Source organism: Gallus gallus, chromosome 9 (assembly GCF_016699485.2).
Source record: "Gallus gallus isolate bGalGal1 chromosome 9, bGalGal1.mat.broiler.GRCg7b, whole genome shotgun sequence".
Taxonomy (NCBI): domain Eukaryota; kingdom Metazoa; phylum Chordata; class Aves; order Galliformes; family Phasianidae; genus Gallus; species Gallus gallus.
The window spans coordinates 10,085,055-10,106,204 of record NC_052540.1 but is presented as its reverse complement, the minus strand read 5'-3'; the positions used below and the strand labels follow the sequence as shown (position 1 = coordinate 10,106,204).

Sequence of the window (21,150 nt, the reverse complement as noted above, 5' to 3'; positions counted from 1 at the left end):
TATTATCAATTTTGTCTTTGTACGTTTTGTCATGTAGGATATCAAAGCCTTTGACTCTCGCTTTTCGAACATCAGAACTTTGGATGATTTATTTCCACCTGGCAGTACAGCCTTTATGCTGGGATCTCCATACTATGGCTGCATGGGAGAAGTCAGTTCCACGTTTGTTGTTTTTTTCCCTAGCTTTCCTTACTTGAAAGCTTAAAGTAATCTAAAATGTTGTGTGGCAGCACTGGTTATTTTGCTAGCTGAAATTTCAAATGGAATATTCCCTAATGGATAGTTAAAATAGAGCGTGGTTCTGCTACTCGCTGTCCCTGACGTAATGTGTGTAAAGTAGCATAGCTTGAATGGAGGATTATTTTCATTTATGAGAAATAACTTTCAATACATGCAGGTCCTGTTAATGACTGTTTCAGTCCTGGATTCTTTTGATTTAATGCTGTTTGATTACCTCTGGAACAAATTACTATGAAGGTCAGGGAAAGATGATGAAGCCTAAGGCATCTCTGTGCATGCTTCAGCAAAACTATCAATAAAATAGACTTCTGGGCCAGAGTCCCAAAACTGTTGTTTTTAAGTAACACCTTTATTGTGTTATATTTCTCTGCAAGGTTCAAGATTCACGTGATGTGATACCAGAAGGTAGAATTCGTGTAGTTTTCAGTATTCCCTGTGAACCTCAGCTTGATCGTCTAATACAGAATCAGCATGTAAGTCCTTGTCTTGTAGTAAAAGCTTAAACACAGTGTTAAATAATTTTTACAATCATTAACATCTTCAAAAAAAAAAAAGCTTTCTTATTATTCATTTGTCCTTTATATGAAGATCCTTATCCTTAAATATTTTTTCGTTTGTTTTAAAGAAATATTCTGTGAAGTACAATCCTGCATACATTTTGGCCAGCCGTCTTGGAGTAAGTGGATATCTAGTCTCCAGATTTACAGGGAGTATCTTTATTGGAAGAGGATCAAAGAAGAAGTAAGTTCATAGTCAAACCTGTTTATGTATTTTGCCTGTAAGGTAGCTTGTAAATTCTAACACTATTTTACAGTTCTCTGCTATGTTTTTCATGCTGTTTTTATTCTCAAAATATAGAACAGATTTGTGATGTAAAAGTTTTAAGTATATTTGCTGTAAATTAAATTCACATGCAATGGTTTTTACTCTTTTCATAAACATATAATAAAAAAATGGCTTGGGTGGGAAGAGACCTAAAAGATCATCTTGTTCCAGTGCCCACGTCCTGGGCAGGGATGCCATCTATTAGATCTGGCTGCCTACAACTCTCTTACCAATCTAGCCTTGAACACCTTCAGGAATGGAACATGGACAGCTTCTCTGGATGACCTTTTCCAGTGCCTCACCAACCTTATAATGAAGAATTTCTGAAGTCAAATCTAAACCTACTGGTTTTTAGCTTAAAACCATCACCCCCTTACATGTCACTGCTCTCCAAGATAAAAAGTTCTTCTCCAACTTTTGTGGGCACTCTGTGACTGCTGTAAGGTCTCCCTGGAGACCTTATTATGTTAATATCTTGTTAATTTATATTTAATTTTATTGGAGTGTTAAAGAAAGATATAATTTGACTTTCCTGGTTAGCTATTTGCATAACTGAAGCTGGGGTTTGAACTGGCAAATGCTTTAATTCAGTTGTGGCTAAGATTTATTGTGGTTTGGTTACAGGCTTCTAACTCCTGGTTAATAATTGAGTAATCTTAAGCTCTTTTTTTACAGAAAAAGCAATGTTTTAAACGAGAACATATTGAGGTTGGCTCATCCTAAAAAAAAAAAAAAAAAAAAAAAAAAAAAAGCTGCCATCTTCTGTCCCTCTTTGAAATTAGTGTACCAAATGTGTTGACACAGTAGTACCACACCTTCCATCTATTTTCATACATACATAATGGATTTGAAAAACTGGAGAGGTGTTACAGGAACAGCACTGGGAAGCAGAATTGCCTAAACCCTTCTGCCCTGATAAATCTGTTTTATTGCTTGCATGCAGCTCAGAGGTGCAGAAGAGCACTCATCAGCATGTTTGTACAGTGATATGTGTCAACCAGTTGTTAAAAAATGAAGTTAGCTTGTATCACTGTCTAAGTGCTTGTTAGATCATCACACACAAAAAGAAGGATCCCATAGTATAGAGAAGCCGCTTACATATAGGAAGTTTGGCATTCATCTCAGTACCTGAGAAAAGTATGTTCTGAATATCTCTCTTCTGGGCTATAGAAGCCAGAAATCTGCATTAATCTTGTAGAGCTTCTGTGTCTTCGTGTTTTTTGAGGAATCTTCTCTCAAGGAGGTGATAATCTCAGTATGTGAAATAAGGCTCCTGGTTTTCTATTATTGCTTTCACAGATAAAGACATTGTTCTGAGTTCATGATTCCAGGTATTTTCACAACAGTGTTTTCTCTGTTTCAGGCAAAACTGAAGGACATTTTGGGTTTTTTTTTTTTAATTTTATTTTTAACGTTTAGTGTAAAATCTAACTAGATTGTTAAACTGAAATACTTTTTTCTAGTTGAGCATCTATTTAGGTAGAACTTAAGTCTGCTCAAAGTCCTTTTTTATATCTGTTCTGTGAAAGGAGCCACCAAGACACTATTTTCAAAACCTTATCAAACAACTGTTAAAGTGAGTTTTGATATGATACAAATCCTTCCATGTAGGATAAATGACGCATGTTCTCTTTGCTGCACTGAGAATAAAAAGGTTAGTTGGGATCTAACTTCATTGTACTTAGCATTTCTGCTAGTATGTACGAAAAATAATGGTACTTAATTACATTAAAAATTGTGCTAATTAAGACAAAAGCTGCTTAAAATATGTAATGAAAGAAATCACTATAGTTCTAGTGATTTCTTAGGAACTATGGTTTCCAGGTACAGCTGAAGATGGTATGTGAGCATCTTCTTATGATAAAATATATAGGTTTGTTCCCCTAATTGTTCAGGGATATCCTTCTACATCATGGTCATAAACAATCAATCTACTGAGCAAATGATAAAATATTCCTTTACCTTAAGGTTTGGGCATGCATGTAAATACTTACTGCAGCACAGCTGAAGTCCTGTGTTATTTACAGTTGTTGCAGTGCTGACAAGTAAACAATGCAATGAACATTGCTTTTCTGTGATTTAAGACAATGTGTGTGTATGTGTGCCTATGCACATGTTATTGCAAGCTAATTAACTTCTTCTTCTTTCCAGTCCTCATGGAGATCACAAAGCAAATGTGGGGCTAAACCTTAAGTTCAATAAGAAAAATGAAGAAGTTCCTGGCTATACTAAGAAAGTTGGAAATGAATGGATGTATTCTTCTGCAGTTGAACAACTACTTGCTGAGTATTTAGAAAGGTAGATGCTGGACATGAACTTGATCTAAACTATCCAACTGCATAACGGTCGTATGATTTTTGTCCTCTGGGCATAGGTCTTCTAAGAACTGAAGAGTTTGTTTTTTGTGGTTGCTTGATGAAATTGTCAGCTTCCTATGTTCTCCTTCCAGTAGTCTCTCCTTCTAAGGAGAAGTGTATTTGAGGATAGAGGAATTTTGTCAGCAGCTTGTATTTGGCAAGTAAACAAAGTAAAAAAATAATTTGTCTGGAATCCAGAAGTTTCAATTCCCATCCAAGTTTATTTTGGTCAAGTTTTTTGGTTATCTGTGCCTACATGCAACTAAATCTCTCCTCATTTTATTCAATGTTTAGGGTCCCTGAACTGTTCAGTTATATAGCCAAGAATAGCCAGGAAGATATATTCTATGAAGATGACATCTGGCCTGGTGAGGATGAGAATGGGTAAGCCATCTCCTCTTTTTTTCTAGAATAAGCATCAAGGCTGACAGTACTGAAATTCATGGAGGCAGCTAAGTAACTGGAACAGTGCTATTCCTTGAGCAGCATGATTGTCAGTGAATGGTCTGAAAAAATGATCAGAACGTTGTGCTTCTCAGTTGTGGACTCCCTAGTATTTGTCAGACTCCTATGCCGAGAGTAATAATAAATGAGACATGCAGCTTTCTGTGGCTACTTCAAAATGTTTGCTTTTATTGCTAACTTCAGTATGCATCGTTCACACAATAGTGACAGTCACCACGAGATCATTTTTGGAAAATAAGCAGTAATTATTCTAAATGTTTAAAATCATTTTTTATTTTAAATCTGGTTGCAAATTTTAGTATTTATTCAGTCAGCATCATGGAAGACAGGGATTAACCTTCATTCCAGGTGCAGAATAGTAACAGTAAAAAAAACAACCTTTATTGTTAGGTAGTAAGACATATTCATGAACTTTTCAATCGTAAGAATTTCAGGTTTGTGCTCCATTTACATTCAGAGGCATGCCCTGAAGTTCTTTTTTTACTGTTCTGTGAGAACTTACTGCAGAACATTTAATCACAGCTGGACGCAGTTGTTTAGATGCAAACATAATTTATTAAATACTCTTTTAAAACTTTCTGGGTTGTTTTTTATTGTTGTTTGTTTTTTGTTGAGGCAAAACTTATAACCTTAAACAGTACTGCATCATTCAGTTAGACTTGCTTTTTTTTAGTGTCTCTTGTTAAGTCATAGAGCGCTTTTAGATCTTCTATGAATGTATTCAAGCGTTGTGCCTATACCATAATACTTCAGTATTAAAGTCAGGGAGCCTCATAAATTGTTTATTGTGTACGTATATGTATGTGCGTGTACATATGTGTGTGTATATATGTGTGTATACTTGAGAGGTTTAAATTCATTGTCTTTTATTTAGAGCTGAGAAAGTTCAAGAAATTGTTGCCTGGTTGAAGGCACACCCTGTCTCTGCTTTATCTCGCTCATCTTGTGACTTGCAAATTTTGGATGCAGCTATCGTTGAGAAAATTGAAGAAGAAATAGAAAAATGCAAGGTATGCAGCTCAGTACCACTGTCAGCAGCGATGAACCAAAACCTCATTATTTTCCAAGGTCTTGAATTAAAATAAGCAACTGGAAGATTACTTGTCATTCCAAAGAAAAAGCATATAAAACATAATGTAAGATCTGAATTTGCAATGTAAATTGTCTCAGAAATTCAGAAGAACTCATTCTTGATCTTCCTAATTGACTCACTGTTTTTTGAGGTGATTCTGTAGCATTAGGCCGTACTCTGAACTCTGCTTTTTGGTGATTTCAGAAAGGAACAGGCATCAGTGCACATTCTAAACTACTGAAATGCTGTTTCCATGTACTCTAATAGCTCTTTTTCCCTTGCCTTTCTCTTGTGAAAACTCGTTTAGTGAGGAAAACTAGAAAGCTATTTTCTCAGGACCACAGATCAAAAAACGTGCCAAGGGAGTTACTAAAGCCAAAGGTAAAGGCAAAGATAGATGAAATAACGGGCTGATTTCTTTGAAATTACTTGTGGGGACACAAGGTGGTGTGAGTTCTGACATGAAACAGTGCAAGCTCTTCCAAAACATTCAGTCCTATTTTAAAAGTTAGATTTAACCAACTTAATTGTACAGATCTCACAAAGCCTTTTTATTTTAAACAAAAGAACTCTACGTTATTTCTTCAAGTGTTTTGTTGTACCTTTCCTTTAGCAGAGAAAGAGCAACAAGAAGGTGCGAGTAACTGTGAAACCCCATTTGCTGTATAGAGTAAGTGACATGAAACATTTTTGTTTGAAGTGACTGTTGTCGAGAGCGTTGTTACTTTATCTCAGCTTTTCAGCTTTCAGAAAGCAGAATTTTAGGACAGTATTTGTGGACAAAGTTTCTTAAGCCTCCTAGAAAATGAGCTTCTAAGTGGCAATCTGTCTCTAAAAAGGAGGGAATTTTCTGCTAACTACAAACTCAGTCATGTACATATACTCATACATGACTTTCAGTTTTTCTCTTTCTTCTGTCTTTCAGACATTGACTTCTCATGGGCTGTATAAGGAAATGCACTTTTCATTTGTCTCCTCTTCCTTGTTTTCCTTTTTGTTTGGTTCTTGATATATGATCAGCTGCTCATCTTCCCTGCTATTTCTCAGATACTCGCCTGTGTTACTCATACAGGGATGATACACTTGATGGTTTCAGATTGTCTAAACTGGTCCCCTTTGTCTGTCTTAAATCACTCACAGTTGCAGTAAATAATTCAAAAAAATTGTTTGCATTGTGTCTGGATGGAAAGGATTCTGTGTTTTGTTTGTTTGTTTTCAGAGTTGGTTTTATAGCATGTGTCAGGTAGTGTTATAATTGTGTTTTGATTGTCCCTTTTTGAATCTTCTCAGCCTTTAGAACAGCAGAATGGAGTTGTTCCAGATAGAGATGCAGAGTATAGGCTGTTTGACCGTGTTGTCAATGTAAGAGAGAACTTCTCTGTACCAGTTGGTCTTCGAGGTACCATTATAGGAATTAAAGGAGGTAATATTTTCTTCATAACTGTAGCATTATGGCTATATAACAGTTGAGCTAGGAATGTGAAACTAGGCTTTATAAAAGGGTTTTTTTTTGTTTAATAGTGGTGAACACATATATTTTTCACCTATGAAACACATGTATTTTTCACCTTAAAGCCACTATTTGCTGAATATACTGAAGATGTCAATTTCTCGTTGCCTGAATGTAAAGAATGCCTTGCATCTTTTTTTCTGGTGATTTCTGACAACTGTGATACACTGCTGTAAATCACCTGTAATATCAGTCGGTCATGCAGGTTGATAAGTTGTTGTGTGCAGTGCATTTCTGATAAAAGTATCTCTAAAAGGGCAGCCATATTTGACTTTCTCTGGGGGAAGCGTTTCTGAATTGTTGATAAAATTCCTAATTTAAAGAACGGGGATTTCTTTAAGCTAAATGATTTATATTTTCATTATTTACTGCATAACTGATAATTACGTAGTTTAGATTAAACAGCTACTTGTCTCAGACATAGTATGACATTTTATTTCATTTTTTATAGCCAGTAGAGAAACAGATGTGCTCTTTGAAGTTTTGTTTGATGAAGAATTCCTTGGAGGCCTAACTATAAGGTTTGTGTAGAGGATTTCATAGCCATTTCATTGTGGGCCTCTTGTTGCAGTGGTTTTATGAAGTGGAAATGCTTTTAAGTTGGTTTTTGTTGTTTTTCCAGAGTTCAAAGCTACTAACTTTTAGAAGACAAACATGAAGCAGCAGAATAAAGCGCTAGATTGAAATGTCTTTTTTTAAACACATATAGAACAGGTTATTATCAGTATGTATTTAACATATAGTTAAAAAACAGACTTGGTAATCATCTGCTCCTCTGGAAAAGGGACTCTGAACAATTGAAAATTGGTACTTGAGCACTAAACTAACTGCTATTTAAAAACTTTAACTGTTCTTCAGGTGGAGGCATCACTAATGTTTTTAGTTTAGAGTGCAATAACTCTTCTGTGTTTAAGTAAGCAGGTGAACTTCTAAGTGCAGTGATTTACTCAGTAGTATTCATTTTACTGTTTGGTTTTGGTTTTTTGCATTTAGACAAGTTAATTTTTTAAGACAAATTAGAAGAGAATCTTGCCTATTCCCTGTGCTTAGCATGCGTAACACAATCCTATTCCTTTCAAGAACATGTCCTGTAGAACAGATTATCTTTAGTATCAAGAATTATACAAAACTGACTACATAGTTCTTGACTGCAGATTATTGTTCTGCCACTGGCTTTAGCTTTCACCTCAGGAAAAGAATATTATTTTCTGGTTCATAGATTCAGCACTGAAAGGTGCAGTATAAATTCAGTATTTGAAAGCCAGAGGCCAAAGGGGAACACAACAGATGGGTTTTAAAGTTGTGTGTAAAGGTACTAGATTTTAATATTGGGTATGATTTTCAACCTTGGATGCTCAAACTTGAGTAATCTTTTTGTATAGAGGCAGCAGCATTGTCAAATTAGATGTATTGAAATGTCAACATTTAAATGACATCAAATAAATGTTAAATTTGCTCTACTTAAGGTGCTCACCTGCCAGAGGTTATCGTCTGCCATCAAGTGCCTTAATTAACCTGTCTCATGGTGTTCGGTCAGAAATGGGAAATCAAAAACTGACGGCCATAGTTAAACCTCAGCCAGCTGTGAATAACTACAATTCGTATGCATCTGATCTGTCATCTGTATGCTCACAAAAAGTGCATCTGGGAGGCCTCAACCATTCCCCTCGCTCCCTTTTTGTTCCTACTCAAGTAAGACTTCACTTTCGTTTATATATGGATATACATAGTTTATACGTAGAAGCTGAATTGTAACCATGGCTGTTATCCTTATTGGTACTGAAAAACAATTGCTTTTATGTCAGTCTATTAGAAGTAGAATAACTCTTACCTTGGATAAATTAATTTATTCAATAATTAAAGAGACCAGAACTTCTTTTCTGACAGTTGGTCTGCTTTATTTGAATAGCTTTGGCTGGATTTCCAAAAGGCAAATATTCAGATCAGAGCATTGACACTGCAGCTGATTTTAGCAATTAGCTTGGTTTGGCAGAGATGCAGTTATTTCCTTAATGCTCTGTTCCTTAATGTTTGCTGTAGGTCAAGCTTGTACCCCTGCTCAGAAAGACGTGATTTTCTTGTAAATTTTGTTTCTTGGTTATGATTACTTCAGAAATTAAGTAAAGCAGGAAAGATGACAGATGAATTGGGGTTCTCATCAGTTTAATCTTTCATTTTTAATAAGTGACTTTAAAAAACATAAGCATAATGGGTAATTAAATGTTGATAGATGTGAGAAAAGAATTGCACTGTATTTTTTAAATCTATAAAAGAGAGAGTACTATTCAAAAGAAAATGTAGACTAATGACACGCTTCAGATTTTCTCCTTTCTCTTGATTTAGCAGCTGAATGGAAGACAGCATTACAATCTCAGGGCTGAAAATCAGGGGACCTCCAACTCACCCCACAAAGGATCGTTTCTGAGTAGCAATCAGAAAAATAAAGTGAGTGTCCCCATTCATTTAGTATCTTTGTCACTGTTTACAGCATCTGTCCTTTTTCATCATGTACAAACACCTGATATAAGAAAACCAAGCTGTTGTCATCCATGTGCGGGCTGGGGCAGAACGTGTCCCAGTTCTTGCATAAATGAAAAAAATCCTCATTCAGATTCTGGATTTTCAAAAGAGCTATTTTTTGTGTATTTAGGCTTTCGTTTTGTGGTAAACATTCCTGTAAAGTTATGAAGCAGTTGAACATGTTGAAGCCTTAAAAGTAAATCATTATTTATAAAATGCAAGCATATTTTCAGTATGAGAGCGTGCTTTCAAAGGCATTTTGAATTATCATCTGAATTCAATTACAGTCAGTGATATTTTCTATGTTAGTAACTTTGAAAATTGTAAGTGAGCAAAGAAAAACAATCTCTAACGCTAGGCTCATTACAATCACAACTGATTAGTGATTCTTTGGAAAATGTATTGCATAAATACATTGTAGCCCATCACACATGAAATACCTGCAAATTCTTCTAATGTCAATATCAGAAATTCTGTCTAAGCAGTGTTAAACTGGAGCCTTAGCATTTCCAGAATGTCTTTGTATATGACTAGCTGTTCAGAATTTGAGTTTAAGGCTGTTGAGTTTATTGGGTAATCGTTTCTTATTTTGTCAGGCACAGAATAAGCAAGATGATGAATTTTGCAGTATATGGCAATCATTGCAGGGTTCTGGGAAGTCTCACCATGTTCAGCAAAACATCCATGAGAAGGTGAGTGTATACACTTCTAAACAAATCTCTAAATTCAAAATATGAAGGTTTTTAATTCCCAACATGATTTCATTACATCAGAAGGCTTCCTAATTAGTGTTGCACCTAAGTTCTGTGGACCAAAATATTGCTGCACGGGATACGCAGAGAGCTGGAAAGAGGCAATGAAAAGAGACTGTTATGTAAATGATAGATAGTAGCTTTCTTGTTAAGGTTTGATGTTTGAAATTCTAGGGTGCAGTTCTACCTCAGGAAATCAAGCTGGGATCTGGCAATCAGTTCTATAAGCCAGGCTTCAATGATGGCAGCTTTAGAAGTCAGCAAAGAAAACAGGAGCCATATAAAAAATGTAAGTACTGTGATTAAAAACTTCATTTGAGAGAACTTAGTTGCCTCATCTGTTTTTCATTGAAATGGCTATTGAGTGTCTTTGTAGTTACTGACAGGAAGTAATAGTGCATTATAGTTATACAAGTGCCATTTGATACATGTTATTGTCAGATACTGTCTCTGGTGTGTGTATACAGCTAATCCACATTTAATCCCAAACTCTTCAAACCAAGTTGTTCGTCATTATGTTGAGTTTCCTCATAAGTAACTCTTAAAAACAAAAAGCAAACAGAAAAATAGCCGAACAAGAAAAACTTTGGCTTTGAAAATATGCTTGCGAGCAATTATGTTTGTAGAATATAAAATTAAATGTCACCGTGTGCTTCATTTTCATGTATTTAACCCTATAAGAAGAGCATACACCAAATAACCTTAAAAGTATGAATTGGAGACATATGATCCAACCGTTCAAATTAATGAAACTCTGGGTACTAGTATAGCTTGTTATGTTTTGATTTGGGTTTTTTTGAATCTTTGTTGTTGTTTTATTTTGTAATGTTCTTAAAAACTGTTTTTTATTCTCATTCTTTATTTGTAGTTAAAGAAGATTCCAGATTTACAAGAGGTGAAAGTCAACCCCATAATAAAATACCAAACAAACAGGTGATTTATTCTATGCTGAGTAAATGTTTTCATGTCTTTTCACTATACTCTGATCAGATTAATCATTTTATGGACATATTACTTGATTCTTTTAATACGTAAACATTATTTTGAAGATTTTTTTTCTCTAGAGAGATTTTATGGACAGAAAATGAGAGCATTAGGAACACGATGATGATAACAAATGATTTTTCCTGTTCATCCCAGGTTGTAACAGCTATATTGTAATAGGAAAACACATTTTACTGAAATCCTTTAAGAATATTAGCTTGTGGAAGCTACTTGCAGATGCATTTCTAATTCAGTTGCATTATAATGAGTAATGGAGTATTAGTATTCAATAATAAATACTGCAGTTTTATTTCAGAATTTTGCAGGTGTGAATAAGCACAATGTCAAACTTCTGAAGAGAAATGAAAGTGTGCCTGTAATTCAAAAGGCTGCAAGTGATAGTCCCTGTACAAGTGGAAAGGTAGGATGTTACCTTGATTTCTATGTGATTCTTTAACAGCATCAGTTTCTCCCTAGTTTTATTCCCATTATTTCTGTTCACTTTTGCTCAAATTGCTGTTTGTAACAGATAAAAGACAAACTCCAATAACCTTGATCATTCTTCCAATCAGCCCTTCATAGATTGCTTGCATTTCATGAGCAAAACTTGATACGATCTCTGGATGTCTGTTCCCACTCTGACAAGACATGCTCTGATCTGCCTGAACTCAGAGGGGGGGGGGGGGGGGGGTGAGATCCAAAACGAGCATAAAATTAATTTCAAACTAATACGTCTTTCCTCTCACATCTACTGGTAGTACACAAAGTTGATGTACTTTTTTTTTTTTTTAATTTCTTCTTAGAAGGACAGTGAACTTGAAAGCCTTTTAGCTTCTTTGAAAATTTCCAAAGAAAATGAAGTGCAGACTTCTTCCAAGGAAGCAAGAGCTACAAATGAAGAACATTTATCACCGCAATCATTTGCAATGGTCTGTATACTGCAGGAAGCACAATGTGGCAATTTAGCTTCTGCTATCTTAACATCAATGCTTTTATTACAAGAAACTCCATGAAACCTCATTCAGCCTTCTTGAACATATTGATGAGCTTCTAATTAGCTATTCTTAAAGAAAATTAACAAACGCTTTTGTAAAGATGCTGTCATCTGTGCTTTGTTAAAAATGCAACTGATAGAAAAACAAAAAGGCAGGTTTGGTGTAATATTGATTGTAATATTTAATTTGTAGTACTTGATTGTAATATCCAGGATGAAATAAGAAGGCTGAATGCTGTCATGTCCCTGAAATGTTTGTTTTATTTTTACAGAAAGGAACACAGATGCTCAAGGAAATTTTGAAGATAGACGGCTCTGACCTGGAAACAAGGAATGAAGCGAAATCCCACGTTAACGATGTTCCTGCTTCCCCTGGTAGACAGGATTGCCATGGAGCTGCATTGCAGTATAGACAAACAAAAAAAATGGGTATGTTTAGACATCAACATAATTGAGAGCTTCAGTATGTATTTTCAGAATGAAATAATTAAATGTCCATATTTTTCTGTTCTACTTTTTTATTCAGTATTAATAACAACTTTATATGTACTCTCCCATGTTTTGTTCATCAGATGTGAAAATACCAGAAAAAACAAATATGATTCATGTAATGCTAATAACAGTTACTCTTCTTTCACTGCAGGAAATATTTGTGATACAGTTTTGTTGTTTTTTTTTTTTTTATCAGCTGCTTATATGAACAATCCTCATAGCACTGGAGGCCCTCAGAGTACACCAGCATTGGGAACTGGAGGTCACCCTTTTGTTGGTCCACAGCCTACGTTGTCTACTCCTGTTTCTGAACTTTCTCGTATTTGTTCTCTTGTTGGAATGTCACAACCTGATTTCTCTTTCATAAAAACACCACAGGTAAAACTTGTTTTCTGCAAAAGTTGAAGTTCTCAGCTTAGTTTCCATTGTCCTTTATTAAACATCTGGACCAAGTACTGAAATCTATGTAAAAAATGAAGCTTAGCTCCTTTTGTTCCCATTTTTTTCAAAGCAAACAATAAAGCCCCTGTTTCCATCTTACTGTTTGTTTGTCTGCAGTACAAATGCCCTGAAAAAGCTTGTCTCATTTTTCTAGACTATGACCGTTTGTCACATAAAATTATCCAATGGATTGTTGGTTCATGGACCACAGTGTCATTCTGAAGCTGAAGCAAAGGAGAAAGCTGCACTTTCTGCTTTACAGCGTTTGGTGAGGACAGCAAAGAATCTTCTAAAATGTTTGTCTCTGTTGTATTGGGTCTGTTTGTAATCCATCATTTGCTTATTTTTTTCAAAGAGCTCTGTAGGAGTTAACTTGCCTTTTCCTCCACCGGTGTTTCCAAATTATCAGCCACTAGGAGTTCCTGTGCCACCTGGATCTCTTCCTCCAGTCTTTTCACAGCCCCCTGGTAAGCATTTGACTAGTACACGTTTCAGATATTGTCATGATTGCCTGTAGTTGTAATAGTTCTTTATATGAGAACAGGTGCCTTTCAGAAAGCCCTGTTTTTGATCATCTTGTAATGTAGTTTTACATTTGAGCTGCTTTGAGAACAGTGCATGAATGTCTTCTCATCAATATGCAAATCAGTTCAGAGAATCATGCATCTCTCAGTTGTTTCTTCTTTCTTTTCCTTAATAATGTAGTTCTCCATTATGTTAGTAGGTGGTGTTTTCCTTCAAAAAAATAGTAATCGATTCAAATCTGATACTACCAGTTCAAAATTCAGAAGATATCCCTTTTTTTTTTTTTTTTTTTTTTTTAATTATATGGATTTATTGGTTTTCAGGCTTGGTTTTCCAGGCATTAGTAATTTTACTTGTTCAGAAAAAACTTTCACCGAAGTGCTGCATCACAATCCTGTTGTATAATGCAAAACATTATCCTGCTAAATAACAAGTGTTACAAATCCTGGTGGCATTTCTGTCTCCACTATTTTGTATCAGAGTAAAACTCATCCTCACTACTTGTAAAATTAGTCAGCACAACTGTAGTAGCCTAGTAACCCACACAGCAACTGCTACATCTTTCATTCCCTGAGGGTAGAGTCATAGAATATCCGTAGTTGGAAGGAACCCAAAAGGTTAATTGATCCTGACTTTGCACAGGACCATCTAAAAATTAAACCCTATGCCGAAGAGCACTGTCTAAATGCTTCTTTGAACTACTTCAGGCTCAGTGCCTCTGACCCCTTCCCTGGAGAGCGTGCTCCAGTGCCTAGCAACCCTCTTGGAGAATAACATTTCCCTCATAGCCAATCTTAACTTCCCCTGACTAGTATAGTTCACTTGGCTAAAGATGTGAAAATCTGCACAAATTTATGTGCACTCTGAAATACAGATGTAGCAGCTGTTACCTAGATGTACTCTAGAGGCAGAACTCTTTGGTAGTTGTTCTACTGTTGTTGAAAAATCAATAGCTACCAATTTTCAAGTATGAAGAAAATAAGGCATTATTGGAGAGAGAACGTGTATACAAATGTCATTAGGATACTTTGGGTTTTGGGGAGTTGATATGCTCTTTATGAGAAAAGCATGCTAAAAGATACTCATTTTCACAGCTAATATAATGCCTCCATCATCTCACATGTTTGGTCCAGTGTCCTGGGGAACGCCAGTGCCTATTCATGGCAAACACTATTATCCTGGTTCCTATCCAGGAAATGTGTCTCTTGCAGGAACTATACCAGTTGGTTCTCACAACCAGTTCATACCTCTACAGGTAAGTTTGGCAGGTTTGTCTTAATATTCTACTTTTGTAAAACTTACCTACATGATGAATACGACACCTCTACTGCGGAGAACTGATTAGCGTTAGAAAATTATGTTAAATGTGTGTGCATGTTTTCTAATCGTGGAATATTTGCAATTCTTTTAAGAATGCATCCTTTTAAATAATATTTATTTAATTTAAAGGTAACTAAAAAAAGGGCTGCTAGCAAGAAAAACTTTGAGTTCAAGGAGTTTCAGAGTTCCCCTCAAGCTGCACCACTAAAGAATGAACAGCCAGTGTCTTCTGACCACATTCAGCAAGATAGTTCTTCAGCTCCTTTAAAATCTCCTCAAGCTGCTCAGTCTACTGTTTCATTTCAAGACAATGCGGCTACTCCAAGCGTTCCTCGTAACAAATCAGCACCAAATACTTCCAGCAAGCGAAAGCCAAGAAAGTTGGCTGTCAATTTTGGCACACCAAAATCTGCAGAATAAATATGGTAGCTAGGTGTATTTTATTTTTAACTCTTCCCCCAATGTTATATCCTTTAAAAAAATCAGAAAGCTCTACTAAAAAGACCAGCCACTTTAAGTATAATATAGAATGAAATACATTTTATTCGCTATGAATTTCAGATTGTTATAAAAATTGAAAATGACATAAAACTTAATTATTTTGGCTTAAATTAGCAGGAAATGCTGAGTTAAGGTTACCATGCCATTCATTGTGCCTAGGTTTCTGAGCAGTGGCTTACTGACTATACCGGGTAAGCAGCAATAACAGTGGCAACCTTAATTCAGAATTGCTGTGCTTTTTGAGTGGGATATGGAGCAGTAATAAGTTGGGCATCAAATATTGCTTAGCATGACGTTTTGTGTTCTAGCTTATTTTTAAATAATGAAACAAGACAGAAAGGAAAAAAATATTTAAATGCAGTTTTTATATTGGCTTTCCAGGTCCTTTTGAGATGAATCAGTATAACTAAAACTTAACTACAGTTAAAACTGCCAAATTTGCTTCAATTATGAACTAGTGGATTTTTTGCCAGAAGGAAACAACTTTATAACTTTCAAAAATGGGTATTGCTATATCTCTGATGGTACAGAGTGGCAAGATGTGCTTGCTGATGGAGAATCCATTCTAAGAGATCAATTTATAGGATGCATTGAATAAAAATACATTTACGAAGTAGAGACCTCTTTGGTAAAGTTTTTGTTTTCGTTTGTTTGTTTTAAAGCTAGAAGCATTAAATTTCTTTGTTTTCTGGTGATAAAGCAACATGGATATCCACTACGGTTTGCATAGTCCCCTAAAATGCCAGTGATATCCTGGAATTTTCTACATCATAAAATCAAGTTTAAAGATGTCTGTCTGTGTAGTATGGCTGTCAAAATTATGCTTACTGAGTCCACTTTTCCCTCCAGTAGCGTGTGCCCTGAAACTTTCTCTACAGTATGTTACTTTTATGGCTAGGTGACTTTTAGTATTTATTTTGGGGTTTGTGATAGAAGTTCTGTGTAGCAAAGTTGTCGTTACGTTATTATAAGCTATTACTGTTAGTTCAATAAGAATATTTATACAAAGTTGACTTGTATTTTTGGAGGGAGCTATGTTGTAGGAAGTAATTACATCATACTTAGCTCATGTACAGAAAGAGAAGGCTTAAAGGTATCTACCTGTTGATTTTTTTTGCCCACATGCACTGATCTTACTCATATTAATGATAACTCTTCAGTCTAAGAATTTGAAGCCTTGGTTGGTGCTATTCATTGGCATTGATTAAATTTCTTTTTTTCTTCTTTATTCTAATTATTCAAGAAAAAAATATTTTTCCTCTGAAAATAGAAAGCTGAGAAATAAATTACCCTTTAGTGATTTATTTTGTTGTCTCCCAAGCAGTTTTCGTGGTGGATCTGCAGGTCTGTAGACTTGCTTTTCAACGCTATTAGAATCAAGTTTCGCATCATTGTCTTTTTTTGTGATTTTTCTTGATACTACTTTCTCCAAAATAATAGCATTAAATCCTATTAAAAGTCTAAGAGAGGTAGAAATGTTTTGTTTTAGTATCACAAACCGTGTAGAATAGTCTACATTCAGTCTTAAAAATACATTGATTTTTGTTGTTTTCTTTATATTCACTTAGTTTCAAAAACTTATAAAGCCACATTCCATGAAGGGAAAGTGACACATGTTGGTGATTTATTGTCATTTGCAGTGTGATACTCACAGGATGTTTTCATGCCAATATTTCAAAACTGTTTGTATGAAATTCTGTGAGACAAAGATATCAGTCTCCCGTGTCCTATATGCATTACCTGATCATCAGAGACAAGGTCTTTTTTGAAATCTCTGTGATAGAGATTAAACTGCCTTAGATTCTTGCATCACCTGATCTCCCAGATTGTAGTCTCCTTTAAACTTTACCACAGGTGTCATCGCGAAAGACTTAAACAGATGTGATTGGTCAGAATTTTGTCATTTCAGCTGAAATTCTGTATTTCCATAAAATTACCCAATTTTTTATCTGGATAGCCAATTGATGCAGTTTAAAAAATATGTATTAAGGACGCTATACTGCTATCACCAGTAAACACAGCAGTTTTTATTATTAATCACTTCTCATTTCTAGACTTCACCCCTCTCCACTGAAAACATTGCTATATTTAATCTATGTAGCTGGTCAAACACTTAATTCTGTAGCTGCCGCATATCGTATTAGACTCTGGGTTTTAGTATATATATTTATATTCTGTGATACTGCCTGGTGCCCAGTTAATTACAGTTTTACATGTCCTGGTACGTGTGACATCTGCATTGACCTACGCCATCTCCCAGTGACTTCAGTTTCATATTTTAATGAGGTGATTGTTTAATTCATACAGGTATAAATTTCAACCTTTGTTTTTCTCATAGATATAAAGTATTTTGTAAGCACTGGAATTTTTCATTAGATCTTATACAGAGCAGTATTTTACTAAAAATCAAAAAGGGAAGACTTTTATGTGCGCATTTTTGTAGTTTCTGATTTTTTTAAGATAACTTTTCATTGTTTATCTGCCAAGTGAAATGTTTTAAATTTGCATATGAATGGATACAGAATGTATTTTTTGTGCTGTTTAGTGTTAGTGTGCATTTGCAGATTTTTAGCATGTACTTGCACAAAAGGCTGTGCAAAGATATTTTAAAATATGAATATATGATACACTGAAGGAAAACCATTAATAAGAGTCAAATGCTATAAAAAACTTTAATGCAATAGAATAATTTTATAAATTGTGTCTGTGTCTGTTTGGATTAAATATTGAAACCAAAAAACCATATTTTCACTGTTTTATTTTCAAATACTATGTGGGAACTTCTGTATGCTCCGAATGGAAATTTTACGATACAAATTCAATCTCATGAAGACCTGTTCTGTCATTCACTTAAAGATTGGAATCGTGTTTAAACGGCTGTTGGTTTGAAATCAAAAGCATTTAACTAGATGGTGATCTTCTGAAATTTCTTTGGCATCTGTGCCTTGTTAGATTATATTAAAAAAAAAATCTAATGAATGCTTTGCAGCAAGTTCAGTCCTACTAATTCTTGTCAAGGTGCAAAAGTAGCTGTCAGCTGAAGAACAGGAGAAGCCATGGATACCTGGAAGTACTTGATAACTGAACTCTGCCTTTTTCTGTACCTGGAACAAAATACTATGCTGATATTTCTGGTAGAGCAGAGTAAGTTTAGGTACCTTGTTTGTAACAAGGCTTCGAAATGAAGCATATTGGTGAACTGCACTAAAATAATGTCATGTGATTATATTTGTCAAGAAAGAAATTGCGAAGTATGTTTCATAATTAGATTTCCTCGCCCATAATAATAGCAGATTTCTGAAACTCAGAACTGCCAAATTAAGTCATGAGATATTATTTTAGAGGGTAAATAAATCTGACTTTGTATAGAATGTATATAAAATATGCTGAATGTCATTTTTTTCTCTAAGAGTATGTTCAAACTTGTTCCCTTGTAATGCATAATGAACACTGTAGTCTGTAGCCGTGCTTATTAATTTTTAGTACCTTTGGTTGGGACATACAAACTTTGTTAGGATCTGTCTTTTGCAGAAATCTGATATTTTCCTTTTTACGGGTGATTATGTGAATTAGCATGATTAAAATGACTGGTATAAAGATTGGAGCATACTCATAACATGACCAGCTATTTAATTTAGTGTAACTATATTCTGTGCAGAACTGCAGTCAAGTCTTGGTACATTCAGGTCACATTATTCAACATGAAGATGCCAGGATATGATCTTCCATTTCTTAGCCTGTCTGCAGATTAGTCAATGGACTGTAGGTACTTCAGGTGTCCTATATGGCAGTTTCTGCCTTGTCCTGTCTCAATACACAGCACTAAAGAAAATGAACTTAAGTAAAGGGATAACTTTAAAACATGTTGGTTTGTGCATAATAAATCTTGCATAGCCATTCCTGTTCAAAAATTAAGTTACTCTTGTTCAATTTAGTTTAGTTCATTTGAATTACTGTGCAGATGATGCCTAAGAGTGAAGAAACTCAAATCTAGGACTGGTTACTTCCAGTAAGGGGGGGTCTCTTCCCTCCCCTCTTTTGAGAAGTGATCTGCATAGATGTTCCATAATTGGCCTTCCTTACTATGGAGAAAGTTATGTTCTTCTCTTTCTGTCTCTGGAGAAGAGACACAGTGACATCACGGGCACAGAGGCAGGTTGAGTACACATTTTGGCCCAAAGAATCCAAATTTAGGTGCATGAGGATCCATGAATATTGAGACTGTAACCACTACGTATTTGGAGGAATCAGATATCAAGAGGTAAGTAGCTGTTGATTATTAACAAAAAAATCCATTGTTCCAACAGAGGTTCCTTATTACTGCTGATATTTACGTACTTATCTGTGATTACAAAATGTCCTGTTTTATTTCTGCTTTGAAGGATAATACAAATGAAAAAGAACAGAGGTAGTCCGCAGGTCAAGTGTAAACAGTAAACCTATCATTTTTAAGGACAAAGAAAGCATTTTTCATTAAAACTAATTATTTTTTTCTGATAATATTTGATCAGTGATCATTAATGCATCAGCATTGCTTTATGAAAGTTGTTAATGACCCTTAGTCCTCTGTTTTTTTGTATCAGAAAGACCAGGGCTGGCAATCCAAAGCCAGCATGTAATTAATACCTGTGCCAGTAGTGGCAATAAAATTCAGTCAAAAACTTTGGGGTTACAGGGTGAAGAACAACTGTGATTCCAGTGCAAGTGAGGGCAAATGGAGAACTACTGGAACTTCTGTGTTTGCTGAACCTATACTGAGATAGTTCCAGATTTTTGTGGGTTTTGTTTTTTTCTTTTTTTTTTTTTTTTTTTAGCTTCCTCCTGCTTTATTTATTTATTTGTTTGCTTTAAAGTGGCATGGTCATACTGAAGCAATACCTAAGGACGTCTTCATCCCTCTAGCCTCCAGCATACCCATTCTCTTGTCCTTAAGCTTCACTGATGGTCATTTCCCTCTTTCTTTTTAGTCTTTCCTTCGCATTTCCAAACTTTGAAATCATTGTTCTTTTAAACAGCTGTTCAGCCCTGGACTTTCCATGTTCATTACTCATAGATACAGAAATAGAAACGGTGCATACACACAACATCATTTCCTTTGTTTTTCAAAGCTGTTTGTAGTCTTTTAATAGACATGCAGAGGATGACAGACATTGTCTTGTATATACATGTAGCACGTGCCCAAACATGGACATTACTTGCATAGGTTTAAAAGCATGGGCAAATAAAGGAATGTTAGCAAGTATACCACTTCTCATTTCACTTGCTTTGCTAAATAAATTATTTTAAGACATGAGTGAATTAAAACTTTGTCCTAAGATCTACCTTAGTCTCTGTCAAAGGTTTCTTATGGTGGAGAGCTTACGGAAAGGAAGGATTGCTTGTGTCCCAGGCACTTTATTGCAAACCTTTATGTATGTGGGCAGTTATGATGCCTTATGCCTTATGAGTTCTGTAGTGAAAATGCTGGCTGTACCAGCTTCATGTGACTTGTTCCCACTTGACTGTGCCAAACTCTTTGTATTGATGCATTATGAATCATATCAAGAAATTCATCTGATTGAAATTTTCCCTCATGTTATTTTTCAGCTCGATCAGCTCGCTGAGGAGCCACAGGAACAGCTGTGTTGGTACAACAGTTGGTGGTGTGAGGGCAGGATTACTTAGCAAGAGTGGACCTGCTTAAGAAACATCCCATCACTGCCTAAACTCACTTGCGAAGCTCAAATGCTAGGTTAGCTGATGTGGTGGTGTCTCTTGACTTCAAGAAGAGTGGTAAATTCTGGCAGGAGGACAGGAGGAACTACCAAGAACCATCGTCTGGTAAATTATTGAAGTAAAATTTGCCAAAAGTTCATGGCTTTCACTTTGGGTCATCTGTTGATTTTCCAGGAGAGGCTTTGCAGGATCATCTGTGTGGGATATACAACCAATAGCAAAATAGAGAAATTCTTAAAAGCAAACCGACTGAAGACGCTGAGGTAAATTCATAACGTTAAAACTTCTTAAAATGCTAGAGCTAAAGCAAGGGGTACAGAGTTTGAGACAAAATACAGGTAAGGAAAGGAATGGAACTTCAAGGAAAAAAAATGGAAAAAGCAGGAGTTACAGGCTTTGGGTCTTGCTGTCCTTGGTTCTGGTTGCTGAAGTTCTGT

The 21,150-nt window shown here is 35.4% G+C and overlaps 1 protein-coding gene across 4 annotated transcripts in view; it reads left to right on the top strand.

Annotated features, from left to right (window-relative positions):
* The window catches only part of XRN1 (5'-3' exoribonuclease 1), a 38,122-nt gene extending 17,272 nt beyond the window's left edge, over window positions 1-20,850 (top strand). Inside the window, exons 22-43 of one of the 4 annotated variants that reach the window (XM_015276962.4) lie at window positions 38-151; window positions 615-713; window positions 866-981; window positions 3,217-3,363; window positions 3,717-3,806; window positions 4,762-4,897; window positions 5,573-5,629; window positions 6,250-6,382; window positions 6,921-6,990; window positions 7,936-8,161; window positions 8,816-8,914; window positions 9,586-9,681; window positions 9,916-10,030; window positions 10,610-10,674; window positions 11,042-11,146; window positions 11,529-11,654; window positions 11,992-12,148; window positions 12,408-12,589; window positions 12,807-12,920; window positions 13,008-13,119; window positions 14,272-14,432; window positions 14,627-20,850. In XM_015276962.4, the coding sequence (XP_015132448.2) occupies window positions 38-151; window positions 615-713; window positions 866-981; window positions 3,217-3,363; window positions 3,717-3,806; window positions 4,762-4,897; window positions 5,573-5,629; window positions 6,250-6,382; window positions 6,921-6,990; window positions 7,936-8,161; window positions 8,816-8,914; window positions 9,586-9,681; window positions 9,916-10,030; window positions 10,610-10,674; window positions 11,042-11,146; window positions 11,529-11,654; window positions 11,992-12,148; window positions 12,408-12,589; window positions 12,807-12,920; window positions 13,008-13,119; window positions 14,272-14,432; window positions 14,627-14,917 (2,811 nt within the window). In that variant the 3' untranslated portion in view covers window positions 14,918-20,850. Of the gene's footprint in view, window positions 1-37; window positions 152-614; window positions 714-865; window positions 982-3,216; window positions 3,364-3,716; window positions 3,807-4,761; window positions 4,898-5,572; window positions 5,630-6,249; window positions 6,383-6,920; window positions 6,991-7,935; window positions 8,162-8,812; window positions 8,915-9,585; window positions 9,682-9,915; window positions 10,031-10,609; window positions 10,675-11,041; window positions 11,147-11,528; window positions 11,655-11,991; window positions 12,149-12,407; window positions 12,590-12,806; window positions 12,921-13,007; window positions 13,120-14,271; window positions 14,433-14,626 lie in introns of all 4 variants that reach the window. The other 3 variants (XM_015276961.4, XM_040706067.2, XM_422596.8) reach the window with 3 other exon arrangements.
* Window positions 20,851-21,150: the final 300 nt, after the last annotated feature.